The sequence below is a fragment of the Cricetulus griseus genome, assembly GCF_003668045.3.
Source record: "Cricetulus griseus strain 17A/GY chromosome 1 unlocalized genomic scaffold, alternate assembly CriGri-PICRH-1.0 chr1_0, whole genome shotgun sequence".
Lineage (NCBI taxonomy): Eukaryota > Metazoa > Chordata > Mammalia > Rodentia > Cricetidae > Cricetulus > Cricetulus griseus.
Window position 1 is genome coordinate 221,591,960 of NW_023276806.1, and position 20,684 is coordinate 221,612,643.

Genomic DNA, 20,684 nt, shown 5'->3' on the forward strand with positions numbered 1-20,684 from the left:
ACTGTGTAGCCCTGGCTGCCTTTGGAACTCCATCTGTACACCAGGCTGGCCTCTAATTCAGGGATCTGCCTGTATCTGCCTCCCAAGCACTGGGATTAAAGGTGTGCACCACCACCTGGCACAGTAAGAAACTCCTAAAACCACATAAGCTTGGGTGAAACAGAATTTATCTAGCAGACTCAAACCCCAGCCAACAGAGCAGACCCTCCTTTCTCTCTTTTCTCCTCCTGGTGGTGCCCCCTGGAGCTCTTGTCCATTGGCACCTGGGTCTGAGGGCTTCTTGATCTCTGATTCCACACCTTTGGCATCAGCACAGGCAGTGGCCTATTCTCTCACCAGGAAGCACATAGGGATCTCCTCGGCTGGCAGGCGTTGATGCCTGTGCTGAGAACTACCGGTCAACTAGCAATGGCAAACAATGACACTCCCATCCTACCACTTTATAGTCATTGGCTGGAACACTCTCAAGGCAATATTTCTTCTGTCTACTTGAGTTCACCTAAACAGTATAATCCCCACAGTGACTCGGACAAACAGAACAGTGGTCCTCCAGGCATGCTAGGTAAAGATATCTCTCTCTCTTTCATATCACTGTGAACTGATGATGGATTTGAGCAAATTTTTGATGGTTCTTGCTGCCATTAAAATCAGATTCTCCCAGCTACATCTACAGTGTTTTCACACTTGTGGCTGATACCTGTTTTATTCGTCCCTCACATCACTAATTGATGCCAGGTAGCATTGCTAATCCTTAATAACAGCACCTCAATAAAACGCTTATGACCCTGGCCTTTAGTTTTGCTAGAGAAAATGGTTAAGTCTTACAGACACTAGGAAACACAGTATCAAAAGCTTTGTGCAGGTTACTTCAGAAAAATCTAAACACACCCCATGGTTTCTTCCTTTACTGAAAGTAAGTAAACAGACTTAAGGAGGAGTCAGGGAAAAAGAAATAAAGCCAGCCAGCCAGCAGAGGGAGTAGCAGTTACCTAGCAAACCCAGCCTTCCAAGGTCTGGGTTGCTACTGGTGAAATCACCCACAATATTTGGAGACTGCAGATACCTGGGACAAGACAGGGCAGATCTGCTCTACACTGGTGTCTGTCAGAAGCAAAGAGCTGCTTGATTCTTAAGGGAGAGAGAAAGCACAGCACAAGGGAAGGAGTGAGCGCCTGCTTTCTTCAGCGCCTCACCTCTCAGCTGGGCGCACCTCTCTGTCCTCATCCTGGTCAGTAGCTGACTTGGATGATTGAGAAAGAGGACAATATAGCTGCTCACTTTTTTTTTTCTTTTGGCTCGTGGTGATTTTTCATTTTGTTTTATTTATGCATTGTTTATTTTTTAATTTTACTGATTCTTTGTGGATTTCATAATCATGCCTCCCACTTACCTTCCTGTCTCCCTGTCTGCCTTCTGCCCTTGCAACCTCCCCCCAATCAAAACCAAATTGTTTTATTTTTTAAAGTCATTCGAATTCTTCTCTCACGCAATACATCCCAACCGCAGACTTCCCTCCCCCCACCTTTCCTCTCCCTCAGACCTACTGCTCCTCTGTTAAACTTCAGAAAAGAGCAGGCCTCCCATGGATATCAACCAAACATGACGGATCAAGTTGTAGTAAGACTGGGCACCTCCCCTTCTGCCAAGGCTGGACAAAGCATCCCAGGATGGGGAGGCAAAAGAGTCAGAGACAGCCCCCACTCCCACAAGAATACGAAGCTACACAACCATAAGGCATATGCAGAGAGCCTAATGCAGACACATACAAGGCCCATGTTTGCTGTTTTAGTCTCTGTGAGCCGCTATGAGCCCTGCTTAGTTGACTCTGTGGGCTGTGTTCTCTTGGTGTCCTCAACAACTCTTGCTCCTACAGTCCTTCCTGCCCCTCTTCCCCCAGGCTCCCCAAGCTCTGCCTAATGTTTGCCCATGGGTTTCTGCATCTGCTCCCATTTTTTTTAAATTTTATTTTAGAGGCACTCCTATTTATGTGTCCATCCCCCCATTCCCTCGCCCTCCCATCCTCCCATGTTCCCCATCAACCCCCCCCAAACTAACCCCCAACTCCTCCCCAGGGATAGTGAGGCCCTTCACAGGGGACTGTCAAAGTCCTTCATATCATTTAGGGGAGGGCCTAGGCCCTCCTTGCTGTATCTGGGCTGCAATAGTATCCCTCCATAGGGAATGGGCTCCCAAAGTCCATTTGTGCCCTAGGGTTAAAGACTGGCTCCACCGTTAGAGGTCCCATAGACTGTCTTGGCCTCCTAGCTGGCACCCACATTCAGAGGGCTTGGTTTGGTCCAATGCATCTGCTCTCATTTAACTGCTCACTGTTTACGAATTAATAAAACCGAGATCTATTAACTAATAGACAAATTAATAAAACAGAGGTGCCAGGACTCCCCCAAAGGTGGAGGTGAAACTTCACATTCATCTTCCAAGTCCCACCCTGGCTTCTCTCATAGACCTTGGTCAATGCCAAACTTTAGTAAAGAGAGAGGACAAAAAGCATTTGGTAGTTTGTCTACTTCTCTTGGCTCATAATGACTCGGTGAGCATACCCCGGGTGCTTTGCAGGATTTCCTCTGTGGCTGGTGCTTTAATTTCCAATCAGTCAGTAACGTATGGTTGTCAGTGCCATTGTTGGCTCTCACAACTTCTTGTCTCAACCCCACAGCTCAAGAGCTTGGGGCTCTGGGTCGGTGGCAAGGGCTGTGGTTTGAGGCTTTCTATGTTTGCACAATGGGGCAAGTCAATATCTCTCCTGTATCTGTGAACTCTGGACTAAGCTGATCTATCAAGTGTTGTGGACAAATGGAAAGTTTCAAGGCTGCACACCCAGGGCGCTCTGGAAATCTCTGTGGCTTTTCCATCTCACTGCACCCTCAGACTCTACTCTGCCTTGCTCCCTGCAGGGATCCGAATACAGATGAATAAGAAAGAAAGAAAAGTCACGTGAGAAAAATGGTGAGCTCCTACAGTATTTTTAGGCTGCAATGTATACTGAATTTCATTCACACAGTCCTGCAGGAGGCTTGGCCCATCCTTGCCACAGTTCCTGCTTATTGCAGTAGATATGTACATTTCTCAGGGCTGACAACAACTACAAGAGAAAGCCAGCTGGGGGCTCTTTCCTGAGGACCTTTGAAACAGGCTCTTTCTTTTCCTTTTGTCTGTATCTCTTTTAGAAAAAGTCAGACGGTGCAGTGCTGGGAAGTTCAGATTGTTCCATGGTCAATGAATGGACTTGGGGATTGCAGCAGATTAAAAACAATTTGGGGGAGCACAGGACAACATCTAGCTTTCCCAAAGGCTGATGACAATGGGAAAAAAAAGTTGGTGAATATTCCATCATCATTTCTACAGGATTTGAATGAATGTAGAGAACTGTTTTGTTTTAAAAGGTGAAGACATTTCCCCTGGAGACACAGATTGAATAACAAGGACTCCTTGGTGGTGCCCATAAATGAATAAGCTCTACTCTCGTTTTCACCAGGCTTGACGGGTACAGGTTGTCACTTGCACGTTCTTGGCCTTTAGTCTGTGAATCTACTCCATCCCACACCAACGGAAGGGCCTCCTAATGCCTCTTGTTTCCCAGGCCAACAAACAGCCTTTAAGTCAGAGGCAAAGCTTTCATCATTTCGGAGTGCTCTGAGACACCAAGTCTGCGAGGCTCATTTACCCAGGGACACACAGACTCAATGAAGTCAAGACCATTGACTCAGCCTTTATTTGAACCTGCTGCCCCATGCTCCTATGTTAACTGAATGCATCCCGATTGAACATATCCCCACTGGCACTGCAAACTCATTAGTCACCAGAACAAAAGGGTAGGTGGATGTGGATGGAGACAGGCTGACTGTCCTAAAATCCTGTCTCTGCCATTCTATAGCTGTGTGAACTTGTGTAGATTACTTAATTTCCTTGATTCTGCCATTTCCTCTTCGTAAAATAGAACTTATAGCAACTACTTCAGAGTTTTCATATAAGATTTAGTGAGATCATTCATTGGAGTAAAGTGTCTCCAATGGTAGCCATATAGAAAATACCTAACAAATATCAATTTTATTGCAAATTATGGCTGTAGGTATTGTTGTCTTTATTATTGTTGCCAATAAGTAAACTCTAAAGCCGCATGACTTCTATAGCGGTAATTGTTCATAGTGTGTGTGTTTGTTGTACCTTGGATTCCTTTGGAGTTGGTACATGCTAGCTATAAAAACTCAGACCTTTAACAGCATTGACATATGTGAGGTCATCACACCATTAAGGAAAACAGCAAAGCTTTATTTTCTTCATTCTCAAGGTCATTTCACACACCACACATTCAATAGTCAACACAATTGGCACTAAGCAGGGGACCCATGAGTGCTCACTATGCCCGTTAGCTGCTGAAGATGTTTCTTCTAGTTTCAAAGCCAAAACAGATGTCTAATAATAACAGAAGAATGCTGTGCAATCCAAGATGTGAAAACAATGGTTGTTTTCTTAATCGGTTGTGGCCATTTGTCTGTCTTTTCCTGTCAGGAGAAAATGAGAGCTGAGTTAAAACTGTTTCTATTTTGTTTTCTTTTTCTTTTTTCTCAAAATAAAACAGACTTCCAGTTTTAGGTTGCAGAAGTCAAACAAAGAGTTGAATAACTTCTTAGTGGTTAAGAGGAAAGTCAATGTCTATTTCAGACTGTCACGTTCTGAATTTCAAGTGCCCATTTACAGAGCCTAAATGCAACCAACAGTTATTTAGCTCTCTTTAACCTGAGTGTGGAACCTCACTAAGTACAGCCTAATATAGATGGAAAGAGAGAATATTCCAACTATTTCTTTATATTTTAGTGAAAGAAATGACTGAAGTGGAACAGTCTTCAGTTTGACTGAAGACACAGTTTTCTAGACACCCCCTTAGTGATTTTCCTTTGATAAATGAGTGATAGGGCCCAGGAATCTGTCTTAAATATTCATTCTAGTAAATCTTATAATCTGACACCGGTCATTGTCTTAGTTACTTTTCCTGTTGCTGTGACAAAATACACAAGCAGGGTGACTTAAGGAAGGAGGGGCTTAGTCCTTCATGGCAGGGAAGGACTGGTGAGAAAATCTGGTCACACTGCATCTTCAGTCAGGGCTCATATAGAGAACACTGGTGCTCAATCAGCTCTTTTTCTCTTCCTAACTCAACCTGGGTCATAGGCCATGGGATGGGACGACTCAACATTCAGGGTGATTGTTCACAGCTGACCTTTCTCAAAATGTCTTCACAGACATTCTCAGATGTGTGTTTCCATTGGGAAGTCTCTAATTCCCATGATTAACCAAGGCATCTTGGTTTTGCTGCCACGTGTCTTCTGATTTCTGATAAGAGCCCCTTAGAAGGCTTTTGAGGAAGCCTGCTCATCAAGGATGAGAAGGCTGTTCATCCTTGACTGTTTGATACCCTGTGGGTAGCTATGGCTGATTTTATCACTAGCGCCATGATGTTGCTGTAGTCTGGATATTTGGATCTCTACAAATTTCTAGTATGGCACCTAATCCCTAAAGCATTAAGAGATAAGGCATTCCAGAACTGATCAGGTTTAGGACAGCAAAGACCTCATGAGAGAAATCCATGACCACATAAGAGAGATCCAAGTGGGCTTGTTCACTTCATGCTCCAAGGTTGTTCACTGTTTGTTCCATGTAAGAACACAGAAAGAAGATGATGTCCTGATTGCGATCTTCTCAACACCTCAAACTGTGAGCAATAAAGCTCTGTCATTTACAAGCTACTGAGTCTAAAGAATCTTGTGCTGAAGCTCAGACAGTGGGACTTCACTCCACTCCATCCAGTCACTGTGATGAAGCAATCAAATCTCTAATCACATGGACAGATTCAGAGATAGGTGTCAACTCAATCTTGAGACATTGTTGAAATCACTGGAAGACACTCGGGGTTTGGAAAAACATGTCTACCTAAGGAAGAAGCCATGTGGAGACGGAATAAATTAAGAAAAAGAGAGAGAAAAAGGAAACAATCCAGATGACCTTATTTCAATCCTTAGTTGTAATTTTTTCTGTTTTCAGCAGAACCACAATTCCAAAATGAAAGTAGACAAAGAAATTAAATGGAAACATAACCAACTGTTCACAAATTCATGTCAAAATAGAGATTTGAGGAACTATAACCCATTAATACATAATTTTTTAGCTTATTAAGTAAAGCATAGGAAACTGTGGTGCTCAGATATACAGCATAAGAATGAAGACTATTATGACTTCTGCAAAGTTGATCAAACAAGACAAGTGCATTTAAAACAAAGTGACTAACTTAGTTCTAAAATACCATATTTCAGGTATGACTGTTTGAGAGAAAAATATAAAATATTCAAAATTTAAATGAAGCTACTAAATTTAATTTAGTCTACCCCACTATATTAATTCAGACTTTCCTATTTCAATTTTTAAAGAATAAAAATTCTGCTTGCAATTCATAGGGTAGCATATAATGCCAAGCAAAGTAGAAAAATAGGACTTTCTTTTTAAATAATTGAAGGGCACTTGAAGAGTCACAAATGTGATAAGAACTTTAGGAGCCAAAAATATGCAAAAGAAAAAAGAATCAAAAAGAAATGAGGTAACATTCTGAGTTGCTTTTCCATTGGGGCTGTCTATGATTCTTCCACACAGGAAAATACTAACAATGCAACGTAGGACTACAGATTGAGAGGCCAGTGGGATTCTGGAAAAATCTAGGAAGCTGGTAAATACACAGAGTGTAAGGCTCCTAAAGCAATTAGGAATGTAGGAATTGAGGCTTTGATGAAAAGAAGAGCTTATTAATTAAGCTAAGCAAATTTCAAGCCAGACATTTGCTGGAATCCAGACCTGCACAGGGCAGTGGGCTATGAAGCTAGGGGGAGGGTCTGGACATGCCAGAAATGGAATTCAGTTTGCAGCAATCTTGTGGTCCTGCATGGACAACTGAGGTTCAATGCATGCCAACTCAAAGTTGGGACCTCACCAAAACTACAATTTAGGAATGAAGATAAAATGGAGGAAGACAAAGCAGCATTAAGAAAAATGTAATGAGCTTTTAAGCCCGCTCAGTCCCTAAACTAAGAAGATAATCACCCTGACTTCTCTCTGTAGGAAAGCAACATTGTCTAGAGCCTGTGCAATTTTCCATAAACCATGTTACTATCCAATCACTACAAACTAGTCACAAAAGGTAGATGTCTCATCTACTAGAATGAATAGACTGGAACTTTAAAATTATTGTAGTATATATGTTGAGAAAAATAAGTAAAATGAATTTTACCACTGAACTAGAAATAACAAATATAAATGTATGGAAATTATAAAATGAAAAAACTGTAAAATTTGGAATAAAGAACACAGCAATAAACATGCTTGATACAGTCAAAGAAAAAATTCATGAGCTGGGAAATGTTAATAGAAATGTCTGGGCAGAATCACAGGAATCTAAAAGGGAAAATGCAAAAAAAAAATAGTGTGCATCATCAGATGGAAATACACAACACAAATGTTATGGGGTGATCACAAATGGGAAAGGGGATAAAATGAAGCAGACACAATAATTAAACAATGGCCACTGGAATTGATAAAGGCAGCACTTACATGGAGAATTGAGCAGGTGCCTAACTAGAAGTTCCATCCATACTGACTAGCATTCACGGTAAAGGAAAAACTCTGCAGGCTACCGTAAGAGAAAGGTAATTATCAATGTCATCTATCTACAAACCCTGCCACCTACAACAGCGACCTGCCGACAAAATGTACTGCCTGGTGCAATAGAGGCGTAAACGTTATGGGAGTAACCAACAACTCTCTGATTGGATTTAAAGCCCTCTCCACAAGACAGAGTCCATCCCGGACACTGCAAATGAACTGGTGAAAAGCATCCAAATTAACCTTAAAGGATTTGGGAGATCAAGTTTTCCAACAATTGAAAGAGGGTTTAACCAAGAAACATTGCCTAATCTTAGTAGAAGCAGTAAGATTTATGTTGATTTGAATTTCCTAGCCTCAAGTTTTCTCCCAAATTCTTCAATAGCTTCAAAGGCAAACAACCTCTCAGTCACTGTGAAAGACTGCACGCTGACAGCCATGGATAGCAACAGATGAGTCCAGAGCTTTCCCAGCCACCAAACTTGCTGCATTTTCTGGCATGGTTTGGCAATTTCCAACAGACTGGATTAGTCTTTGTTTGTTTGTTTGTTTACTCATTTATTGTGAACATTTTTTCCACAATGAATTTGTCAAAAGGTTAAACAAGATAATTGCTTAACATTGCCTGCAATAGCAACAAGAAATGAGGTAAATAAGGACCATCAAGCCAAAACTGTCCCTGAAGAAACCTTCATGTTGGGCATACATTTTAAACTGTCATCTTAAAAGCCAGTCCAGAGCAATACAACCATTATGGGAATCAGTTTGCTGGAGTCTCAAAATATCCCACCCCTGGGCATATATCAATAGCATTCCATGGATATTTGTGTTGTGCATCGTTATTTATTCCTGCTCTATTTACCATATCATACGTAACCAATCTAAATGTGTGTGTGTGTGTGTGTGTGTGTACATATATGAATACAGAACACTATTCAACTCTCAAGAAAATTTAAATAACCCTGGCATGGTGCCACACACCTTTAATCCCAGCATGTGGAGGCAGAGGCAGGAGGATCTCTGAGTTCCAGGCCAGGCTGGTCTACAGAGCAAGCTTCAGGACAGCCAGGGCTACACAGAAAAAACCCTGTGTTGGAAAAAAGAAAAGAAAAAGAATGGAAGAGAAAAATGAAATAACAAAATTAGTGAGAAAATGGATGGAAATATAGCATATATAACATTAAGCTACGATACCCAATTCATAATGAAAATACATGCTTGCTCTACCTCATATGTAGATCATAGCTTAAAATAAATACATGTATATGTATATACATAAATATGGGAATAGTATAGCATTTAAAAAGGATGCCAAGAAAGGGCACTATTGAGTGAGGACAAAAGACAGAAAACAGGTAAAAAGAAAGATATGTAAGTCGTGAAAAAGGGAATAAAACTAATCCTTTTTCTAGTTTCAACTCTGTCAATGCTTTTTTTTTCCTTTTTGTGGTAAATAAGTGCCCCAAAGTGTAATTGATAGTGAAAGTGTAAAACTGTAAGCAAAGTTCCATGGTTTCAGAAAGACTAGTCTAAGAAGATAGAAGTTAGTCTAGCTGTGTGATGTTTTAATTTGTGAATTATTTCCAATAAAGTCATTTTTATTAAAAATTAGACAATTGAAATCTTCCAAAAATTAAACCAAACATACCTGAAGAACTAGAGGAGGGTTGGGCAGTGGTGGCACACACCTTTAATTCCAGCACTCAAGACAAAGGCAGGCAGATCTCTGAGTTTGAGGTCAGCCTGGTCTACAGAGTGCGCTCCAGGACAGCCAGGCTACACAGAGAGACCCTGTCTTGTAAAACAAAAACAAAACAAACAAAAAACAAAAACAAACCGACAAAAAAGAACTAGCGGGCCAGGCGTTGGTGGCACATGGCTTTAATCCCAGCACTCGGGAGGCAGAGGCAGGCGGATCTCTGTGAGTTGGAGGCCAGCCTGGTCTACAGAGTGAGTTCCAGGATAGGCTCCAAAGCTACAGAGAGAAACCCTGTCTTGAAAAATAAAATAAAATAAAATAAAACAAAACAAAAAGAACTAGAGGGAAGGATGAGAATGGTGTGACGTGACGTCAGAAAGGAGCATCAGTCAACATCACCGTAGGCACAGTGGGGTGTGAGGAGGAGGAGGAGGAGGAGGAGGAGGAGGAGGAGGAGGAGGAGGAAGTGGAGGAGGAGGAGGTGTGGACAGAAAGAATAAGGACATTGAGGAAATAATGGCATCAGACTTCCCAAAGTTCATTGACACATCCAAGAAACACAGGTAAGATAGAGACAGCTACAGGCAGACACAGAGACTGGTGAAGCCAGAGGGAGATAACTCCTCACACACAAGAGATTCTCAAAGTTATTTAATGCTAATTTCTCAGTGGAAACCATGAAAGCCAGAATTCATGAGGTGAGGAATTCAAAGCCCCGAAAAGATAAATCCGAGCAGAATTCACTACTAACAGATCCACTTTTTTTTTAAAAATCCTCAGTTTTTTAGGCTGTAATGAAAGGACGAAAAACAAGAACTCAAATCACATGGAGAAATAAACGGCATTGTCAAAAATAATTGTATCAATAGTATTATAATGCTAAGTCTCTCTGAAACTCAGCTAGTAGAATCTTCAGTACACTTCAGAATGTGACCATATTTGGAGAAAGGAATTTTAAAGAGGTAATTAAGTCAGAGAAAATGACATACATAACAAATCCTAACATCAGAAAGATATTAAATTTAATGAATTAAACATTTTCATCAAAAGGAAAACATTTCCAGGCTGCATTTCATTTTTAAAAGTGCCTGATCCAACTATATATATTTACTACTCTACAAGAGTTGTACTCTGGATTAGAAGTCACAAATAAACTGAAAAGGATGTGGAAAGATACATTACAAACAGTACAGGGAGGAGAGAGAGAAAGACAGCAATTCTGACCAGCACACTGGATGACTATACTAACATCTGACAAATTAGACCTTTGTTTCTTTGCTCTTCCTGTAAGAAAGCACCCTGACAAAACAATGTCAGGGAGAAAGAGCTGATTCAGGGTCATAGTTTGAGATTTAATCTGCCATGGAGGGGAAAACACGGCTGCAGGAGCTTAAAGTTGTGGACACAATGAATCCACAGTCAGGCAGCAGGATTTAAAACTGTGGTGTCACTGCACACACAGTCAGGCAGCAGGATTTAGAGCTATGGTGTCACTGCACACACAGTCAGGCAGCAGGATTCAGAGCTGTGTTGTCACTGCACACACAGTCAGGCAGCAGGATTCAGAGCTGTGTTGTCACTGCACACACAGTCAGGCAGCAGGACTCAGAGCTGTGGTGTCACTGCACACAGTCAGGCAGCAGGATTCAGAGCTGTGGTGCCACTGCACACACAGTCAGGCAGCAGGACTCAGAGCTGTGGTGCCACTGCACACACAGTCAGGCAGCAGGACTCAGAGCTGTGGTGTCACTGCACACACAGTCAAGAAATAGTCAAAGCAGTGAATGCTTCCTAGTGCCTGGCACACTCTCTGTGTAAATTCTGAATTGTGTACAACCCAGCATCTTCTGCTCAGGTAATGGTTCCACCCACAGTCAAGACAATCCCCCACAGACATGCCCAGAGGCCTATCTCCCAGATGATTCTAGAGTCTGTCAAGGCGACAGTTAACATGGATCATCACCAACCTACCAAACTTAAAGCCAAATTTTTATTAGAGAGAAAGATAAAATGATAAGTTAGTTGGTCCGTCTGGAGGTCATAACAATAATGAGCATATCTGCATATGTCCTTAATAGGAGGACAATGAGACAATAGGAAAATGAGACCAAACTGAGGAAAATAGACAGTTGCACCACACTACTCAGGGTCTTTAACAGTGGACTTTCATGCATAACAGCCAGAGGATAGGTCAACTAGAGAAAGAAGTCAGCCGTGAACTAAACTGACCTAGCAAACATCTACAGAACTTTCCACAAACAGAATAATAATGCTCTCCTCAAGTGAACACAAGAGTCTCCAGAAAAGACCATGTTTTAAAACCTCAACATACGCTCTTTCTCTTCAACGAGGTGGCCGAGCGGCAGATGCTAACATGCAGATCTTTGTGAAGACCCTGACGGGCAAGACCATCACTCTTGAGGTCGAGCCCAGTGACACCATCGAGAATGTCAAGGCCAAGATCCAAGATAAGGAAGGCATTCCACCTGACCAACAGAGACTGATATTTGCCGGCAAGCAGCTGGAGGATGGCCCCACCCTGTCAGACTACAACATCCAGAAAGAGTCCACCTTGCACCTGGTGCTTCACCTTCATGGTGGCATCATCGAGCCATCCTTTCGTCAGCTTGCCCAGAAGTACAACTGTGACAAGATGATCTGCCTCAAGTGCTACACTCGCCTGCACCCCCGTGCGGTCAACTGTCACAAGAAGTGTGGCCACACCAACAACCTGCGCCCCAAGAAGAAGGTAAAATAAAGCTTTGGCCATACCAGGCCCGTGACCCTGGGACCAAATAAAGTCCTCTTCCATCGACTGGAGCAGAAAAAAAAAAAAAAAAAAAAAAACTCAACATACAAAATATAACCTCAAATTACAATAGATTGAAGTTAAAAACCAGAGACAAAAGGATATTTGGGACTTCTACAGATAGGTGAAAGTTAAACACAGTTTCAAATAACTAATGAGTCAAAGAAGAAACAAGAACATTAATTATACAATATTCAAGTGGAAGCAAAAAATATCAAAAGTCAATGAAAAGAAGCTAAAGCAAAGCTAGTTCCGAGTGAATCAATGTCTGTAGTTTAGAAAGACTAAGAACTTCGAATCAGTAGCCTAACTTTAGACTTCAAGCAGCTGGGGAAAAAAGAGGGGAGAAAAACCTAAATGCAAAGGAAACAAAAAGAAGAAAGTAGGGCTGTAGAGATAGTTCAGCCGTTAAAGGCTACGCTCACAACCAAGAAGAAAGTAGTCATAATTAAAGATATATTGATATAGATACATACACATATAATACTATTTAGTGTGTATAGGAAATCAATGGAAATTGGCTTTTTGACATCACCACTGAAACTGGCAAACCTTTAGCTAAACAGAATATGAGAAAAGGAGACTCGGATCATCACTAAAGCAAGGAGTGCAAGAGAGGACCTTGCTATCCTACGGCTCCTCTGAAAATAAGGACATAAGGGAATCCTGGAAGCACTACATACAACAAATTAAATGATCTAGTTTACTACAACAGGTGCCTGAATATAAAAATCTACCAAAATTGATTCAAAAAGAAGTAAAACAACCAAATGGACTTAGAACAATTAAAGAAATTTAGTAAGTGGGGGAAATGTTCTACAAGGAAAGGCCAAGCACTAGTTGGCTTCACTGGTGAATTCTACCCAATATAATAATAATAATAATAATAATAATAATAATAATAATAATAATAATAATGATAATGATAATAATGTCTTTAAAACAAAACATTCCAAAAGAGAGAGACTTAGGAGGGAACATTTCCCACCTTGTTCTGTGAGGCCAGTATTATGCTTTTACCCAAACCAAAGAAAGACACACTAAAATAAAACCAACCTCCTCATAATGACCAGCAAACCCAAGCTAACAAAACCTACACCACGAGTTAGTGGACTTTACTCAAGAATGCAAGACTGGTAAAATGAAGCCATACAATAGGACATATTAAGAGAATAAACGACAATATCCGGAAGAGCTGCTCAAGTAGCACAGACACAGTATTTGGCAAAATCTCAGTGTCCCATTAAAAACACTCAATGAATTCAACACAGCACAGGACCGGCACTGGCGTTATAACAAGGCTGATAAAAACTGAAGCTGGATCCTTTCACTGAGAAAATTTAAAAGGCAGCAGGCCTCACACAAACATGTGAGGTCTTAGTGTGGATTTTATTCTGAACATGGGAGGGGCTATTGGAGAAAACATTAAAGGATTAGAGGGTTGTGATTGATGCCATCCATTTTTGTAAATGTGTTCCAGGTGCTGCAAGATTCTGTTAGGACCCACATGGATTGAAGCTGAGGGGCAAGGAATTCCGCTACAGACCTAAGGTTTGCGGGTAAAGATTCAGACATCCTGACAATATCTGGGAGCTGAAGCGTGTAATCAGTGAAAAGAAGGCAGCCTCAGAGAAAGTACAGGAATGCTCACACTTTTAGCATCTAGGTAGACAAGGAATCCACAGTGTAGAGTAGGAAGCATTACAAAGACAAAGGGGAGGAAACTGGAATATTTGGGTCTGGTGGTCTCCAAGAAGATTACCTCAGGAAGGAAATGATGATGGAATGACTGTCTGTATTGAACGTTGTCAGGATGGTGAGCCTGAGAGACAATTAGCATTTGAAATACAGAAGTTGTTTGAAATATTGACCAGGGAAAAGACAAAGACATCATAGCACCAGACAAGTAACTGAAGCAGAACAAGAAAGAATGTGAACTGAAAAAGCAATAGGAACAGTATGTTGATGTGTTCAGGGTGCCATTCATGTACATGCTGGGTGACTTAAACAACTGGAATGTTATTGTCTCATCGTTCCTCCGGAAGCTAGAAACCCAAGCTCAAGGTAGCATCGGAGTTGGCTTTCTTTCCTGGATTGTAGATGGCTGTCATCTTGCTGTATACTCACATAGTTTTTTGTTCTACGTGTGATGCCATGCAGGAATCCAGGTACTGAACCTGGGGCCTTGCAAGAGTTAGAAAAGCAGTGTACCACTGACTTACTGACCAGTCCTCTTCTTTTCATTTAAAGGACTCCAGTCCTATCAGATTGAGACCTCCACTCTTGTAACATTACTTAACCCTAAATACCTCCCTACATATCCTAGAGACCAGTCTCCATACACAGTCACCGTGGTGGGGGGTTTAGGATTTCAATAAATGTAGTTGTGATAGGAGAGAAAATTGAGTCTGTATATTAGCTACTTATGTGGCACTGTGGCAACAATACATGACCCAAACAGCTTAAGGAAGGAAAAATTTTATTTTGACTCCCAGCTCCAGAAGGTTTCAGTCATTGTGATGGGGGAAGTTATGACTAAGCTTTTCCCATCCTGGTGGCTGGAGTTTATGATGGAAACTGTTTATATATCACTGTGGATCTGCAGGCAGAGCAAATACAACAGAAATCAAGGCCAAGATTTTCTTGTCTATAGAGAAATGCAAATAATGCGATGGAGTCAGAGCCAGTTTGAAAAACAGATGGTTTATTAGGAAAGTACTCATGAGACGGAGCCAGTCCTACACAACGAGGCTGGTGAGGGGACAGAGAGAGCCGCATGCATGCCACCCTCATATTTAAGGCCTTGCTACATCACCTGACCACACCCAAGTGGGCGTGGTCGGCGTCACCTGTGCCAGCCCCCAAGTGGGCGTGGCCAGCATTTCCCCCTACAACAGTCGAAGCCCAAGTCTAGGGACTACTTCTATCAGCTGTGCCCCCATCTCCTGAAGATTTCACAGCCTCCAAAAACAGTACCCTCAGGGGATGAGCGTTCCTAACACGAGCCTGTGGAGGAACATTTCATAGTGAAACCACAACAGTCCAGAGTAGCTGGACACTCTCCTTTAAAAGACAAGTTCTGTGTAAAAGGGAGAAAATTAGATAGCAAAAGAGGTGTGGATGCAAGAGGGGGCGAGTGGAGAAATGAGCTTCCTGGAAAGGCACTGGGCTACGGGGGAGGCCTTTGGGGAGTTTGCCTTTGACCTGGATCAAGACACATCTTCCATAGTAATAAGAAGGGAGACAGGAAGGAAGAGCAATGCTTCAGGCTGGCCGTTTTCTTAGGGAAAATGGGTTGGTTCCTGACTAACAGCCCTACTTTCCTGGTAACTAGAAGACAAAGTTACAATGAGCTGCACACATGACTCAGAGGCTGGGTATATGAAAGCTTCAGGGAGATGTCAAATAGTTATTTGGGAATTATGCTGGTAAAATGCTGTGAAAGTGTATTAGGATTTTGGGCATGCTGAGTGCTCACATAAGGTTTATGTGTGTAGAACTTTAAAAGGGACCCAAGGCACACTGTGGCACAATTTTTTTCTTTGGCTATTTCATCTGTTCAGATGTAGCCACAGGGTAAGTAGTCAAGTAGGTTTGACCCATGTTGTGACCTAAATCTAGCAAAGAAACACAGATGAAGAATAAAGATACTGATAAGAGCAAGCATAGTGAAATATCAACTTTTCAAAATTTGTTTCTCTGGGTCCCTGAGTGGGTAAAGGGGCATGCCACCAAGCCTTACAATCTGAGTTCAGTGCCTGGATCCACATGATTGAGGGAGAGAACTGACTTCTGAAAATTGTCCTCTGACTTTTACACACGTGTGTGTGAAACGTACCCAAAGTAAGTAAACTAATGTAATAGAAAAGTTTAGTTTACTGGTGATCTGGAGAGATGGCTCAGGGGATAAAGTATTTGGTGCCCAAGCATGAAGATATGTGTTATGATCCCCGGGACCCAGGTTAAAACCCAGGCATAACAGTGCATGCCTATAACCCCACATGGTGGGGAGGCAGAGATGAGGATCTCAGGGACTTGACGCAGCCACTGAGACAATTAGTGAGGTCCACATGCAATGAAAGATAACATCTCAACAATAAAGTGGTTCCACGTTCTCTCCTGTATGTGGACTTTGCTTTGGATCTTTAGATTTGTTTGCTTACCTTGGAATACCCATGGGAGCCAGCAAACTAGGAAATGGCCACTTTGAGTGAAAAAAACTTGAGCTTAAGAGAGAGCGAGCTAGTAGACACAGTTGGCAGGGGGAAAGAAGAATAAAGGGAGGACAAGGCTTAAATGGGGAGGATGAGAGGGTAAAACAGAGGGATGGAGGAGGGGAAGGATAACTGGAAAAATCCTTTGGAAAGCCACTACTTATAAGTTTTAAGCATATATATGTATGTGCTTAAAACATATATATATATATATTATATATATATATATATATATATATATATATGCATACACACACATAGATAGAGAGAAGGGTGATGGGGAAAGTCCTTCTGTGTATGTTTGTCTTATTGGTTGATAAATAAAACACTGTTGGCCAATAGGGGAGCAAGTTAGGTGGGACTAGGAGAGAAGGAGGATTCTGGGAAATGTAGGAAAGGGACACAGTCACCATGTGACCTCCAGGAAGACAGGACACAGGGTCAGCGTCCTCTATAAGATAAGTCTTATAAATGTGTGGATTGATAGTAATGGTTGATAGTTAAGACTGATCTTGCAGATGAAAAATCCTAGTCATTGGATGCAGAAGATCAAGCCAGTCAACACTCCAGTATGGACTTGAGAGGGACCCAGGAGGCCCCACCCCTTACTACCAGCTGTTATTAGATGATGGTTGCTGGGGAAGAAGAGTTGGTTTTTTGTTGTTCTTTTCCTTCAAGGAGTATGGCTCTTCATAATCCACCAATGCTCCTCCATTGAATGGCCCTGTATCTATGTGCACATGGGTGGCACTAATTAGACTCTGTGGGTCATGAAAAAGAAGAGAAGGGCAGAGTAGGATACAAATGAGTGGGATATTCCAGAAGGGGCTAGAGGAAAAGAGCTGGGATGCATATAATCACAATACATACTATAGATGTATGAAGTTCTAAGAGGGTAAATAAATAATTGTTTAAAGATGAAGAGAACTAGAGCAACACACACACACACACACACACACACACACACACACACACACACACACCAATGTCTCTGTCTCTGTTCTGGTATAAAGATGCAGGTTTTTATAGGTTCTTAAGAAAGATGAGTCTTATAGGTTCCCAAGAAGGATATTCCGGGCTGGAGAGATGGCCCACCGGTTAAGAAAGCATACTGTCCTTCCAGGGGACCTGGGTTCAGATCCCAGCACTCACACTGGGTAGCTTACAACTACCTCTAACAAGTTCCAGGGGAGTCAACATTATCTTCTCATCTCCACAGCCCACACCTGGTGCACATACAGACATTCAGGCACACACCTACAAGTAAATAAAAAAGAAATCTTTTCTTTTTTAAAGAAAGAAAGATGTCTAGGTATTCTTTGAACACATGTGTAGTAGGGTATGTAAAAGCATGATGCCCTTACCATATTAAAATAATGGGTATATACAACTTTTAGTCAACCCTAGATGTGTTCTACCTGCATTTTGCACTGGGAATTTTCAAAGGAACAAGGGGCTCCAGTTGAAAAAACCAGGTGAGTGCTTATTTAAGAAACTCACAGAATAGAATTTATGGTGGTCACTTTCCTTCACTTAGTCATTATTTTGCATTTCTGAAACTATTTTCTCTTCGGAGCTTAATGTGTTTGAGACCAAACTGATATCAATATGTATACGAGGAAGTGAGATTTGACAAATAAAACTTTGTTTTGGAAATTAAGCCATGCTCAGGCTTCCTTCCCGTCCAAAATTTGAACTAAAACCCTGGAAATGAAAACAATTTCTAGAGCCTATCACTGCCCTGATCCTAAATTCTTCCTGAGTTGTGAAGTGGAAAATTAAATGGTTTTTGTTGGAAAACTCCCTGTTCAATGGCTCCAGGTCAGTGTTCAGATGACGTCAGAAATGGTACATTTTTTCCCAATTATGAAATGAATTATGGGGAGCTAGCTAACCACATGTAGTCATTAAATAAAACTATTTTGGCTGATACATTGTTGGTCTGCCAGAAAACACAGGTGTTTTGTTCTTGAGGATTTTTTTTAAGCAGTTGCTTTAAGGAATGATTGCATTGACAGTGCCTCAGTGTGAGCCATGGAGTAGGGCAAGCAAGAAGGTGTGATTTGTGGAGAATTTGTGTGACAGGGCAGAGACTGCTTTCACACAGTAAATAAAGAGTTGCTTTATGCACAAAGAACCAAAGCATGAGGTTATACTGTGTAGACGGAGACATATCACCGCTCAGTGGAACACAGGTACACGTGAAGACGTAAGAGCAGAATGAAAGACTCTTTATAGTGTGAAGTGTTATTATTATCAAGTTCATGGACTGAGCTTTGGCAAATGATTTTGGGTCATTCTTTTTATTGCCAAAGACTTCGTTTGTGTGCTCTAAAACTGATTCAAATCTATCAACAATTGCCAAGGTCGGATGGTGTCTCATTTGAAAGCAATGTCTTGAAAAAGCAATAAGAAGAAAACTTCTCAATTTATGCAACTGTCCAACAATTTTTGAGTTTTCAGTTAACAGCCTTACATTCATCACTTTCCCAGTCTACCTTCGTCCACTCAAACATCTCTAACCGGTTTCTGAGGGAATCAGCTGCTGTCAGCTGACTCATCTAAGGAATTTGGTTATCTCATCCAAACTGTGACATCTTGGATCATGCATCAATGGCATGCTTATTCGAAGAAGCAGTTTTCTGTTTCAGAATGACTGTTTTCCTCTGTGTGTGCAAAGGAGCATAAATCACAATTGTATATAACCCTCAGAACTAAAAATATTATGCATAGTCAATTTCTCACTAGAGGATGCTTTAAAAGAACAATAGCTCTATTGACTGAGTACCTTAAAAAGCTGTACTTGGAAATTTACGTTGAGAAGACTGGAGACACAGTTCAGGGATGGAGGACCACCTAGGGTAACTGAGACCCTAGGAGCAATCCCCAGTACTGCAAAAATAAATGAAAGGAAATATACGTTAGGGTGTCTATGTTGAAAACACTGTTCTAAAATATTCTAAATTTGATTACTAACACCTGGGTGGCACACATTTTATTTCTGACTTCCTAAATGCTTTCTTATTGAAGGTTATGCACTGAAGTCTACTTCATTAGGAAATTCTCCTCTCCCCTAAATTATTTTGGATACCTCATTTTCTGGATGCTGGTGTATTGCAGGATCACGACTTAGATTATCAAGAATGCCTAAAAACTACATTATAGTCAATGGCATTGCTAAAATTTAGCCACTATTTGTTCCCACACGTGGAGTCCATCTGCGTACAAAAACCTCTAGCTCTGAAAGAATGCTATGAAACAACTCCTGCCTTGATAAGATTAGATACCTCTGTAATCGTCTGGAAGACTGAGCTATGAATTAGCTATAGTCTAACTACATGTTTTGGGTTATTTATGTAGAATGAAAGAGCTCAGATCAGCCACCAGATGAGACGCTACACTGAAAGAAAACAACACAGAAGAATATTTCTACAGAGAGGAAAATACATCTGTGAACACATGGCTGTTGTATGTCATCTTATTCTTTCTCATTTGAATACAGCTACTCCTATCATCAAACATAATTGAGGGATGTATTATTAAAAAGTGCACTTAAATAAAACATTAGTTTAATAAAAATTATGTAATTGTATGCATATGCATACATTCTATATAATAGTTTTGTTTTAAAACAGGATGGTTGGCCTGGGACTCTCTTTGTAGATGAGGCTGGCCTTGAATTCAGAGACCCACTTACGGTTGCCTCCTGAATGCTGGGATTAAGGTGTGCACCACCATACCAGACCTAATTATATAATAGATACAGAACAAGAATACACACACAAATGTAACGCCTCCCATGGGTACTCGGAGACCGTGGGAGCTCAGGGAGACTTCTTTAGCCTCAAACCATCGAGGTGGAATGTGCATGTAAGAAGTTGTACATAAGGTAGGATTTCCTGGACTTCTCACCTGTGATACCTGCAGTTTTGTTTCCAGATAGAGGACTCTTCTCCTCCACAATCTATACACCTTAGCTAAGCAACAGGGACTGGAGTTCCATTTCTTCTGCCCAGTGACCACAGTCTCTGTGCCCTGATGCCCCAGCTGAGGGGATAGAAAGAGGCTGAAATAAAGATCCAGAAAGCTGAGGAGCTGTGGGGCAGTGACCAGATGTCCTTCTAAAAAGGCTATGGAAATAAATCTGAAGGAGGGCAGCATGATCTGATTTTCGAAAGATAAGATTCTTGATATTTCCTTCCAAGCCTCGCTTTGAAACTTTAACCCCTCACAGGAGCTCTAGATACTAACTCACTAAGCACAACCCTTTGAACTTATGATACCAAAGAAGCATCATATA

The 20,684-nt window shown here is 41.4% G+C and overlaps 1 protein-coding gene and 1 pseudogene across 1 annotated transcript; both read left to right on the forward strand.

Moving 5' to 3' along the window:
- The window catches only part of LOC100765101, a 29,985-nt pseudogene extending 13,519 nt beyond the window's left edge, over positions 1-16,466 (forward strand).
- On the forward strand, positions 11,679-12,208 carry LOC100764813 (ubiquitin-like). Its single transcript, XM_027389837.2, has one exon. It carries the CDS (start codon positions 11,736-11,738, stop codon positions 12,117-12,119), a length of 384 nt encoding a protein of 127 aa, XP_027245638.1. The 5' UTR covers positions 11,679-11,735; the 3' UTR covers positions 12,120-12,208.
- Positions 16,467-20,684: the final 4,218 nt, after the last annotated feature.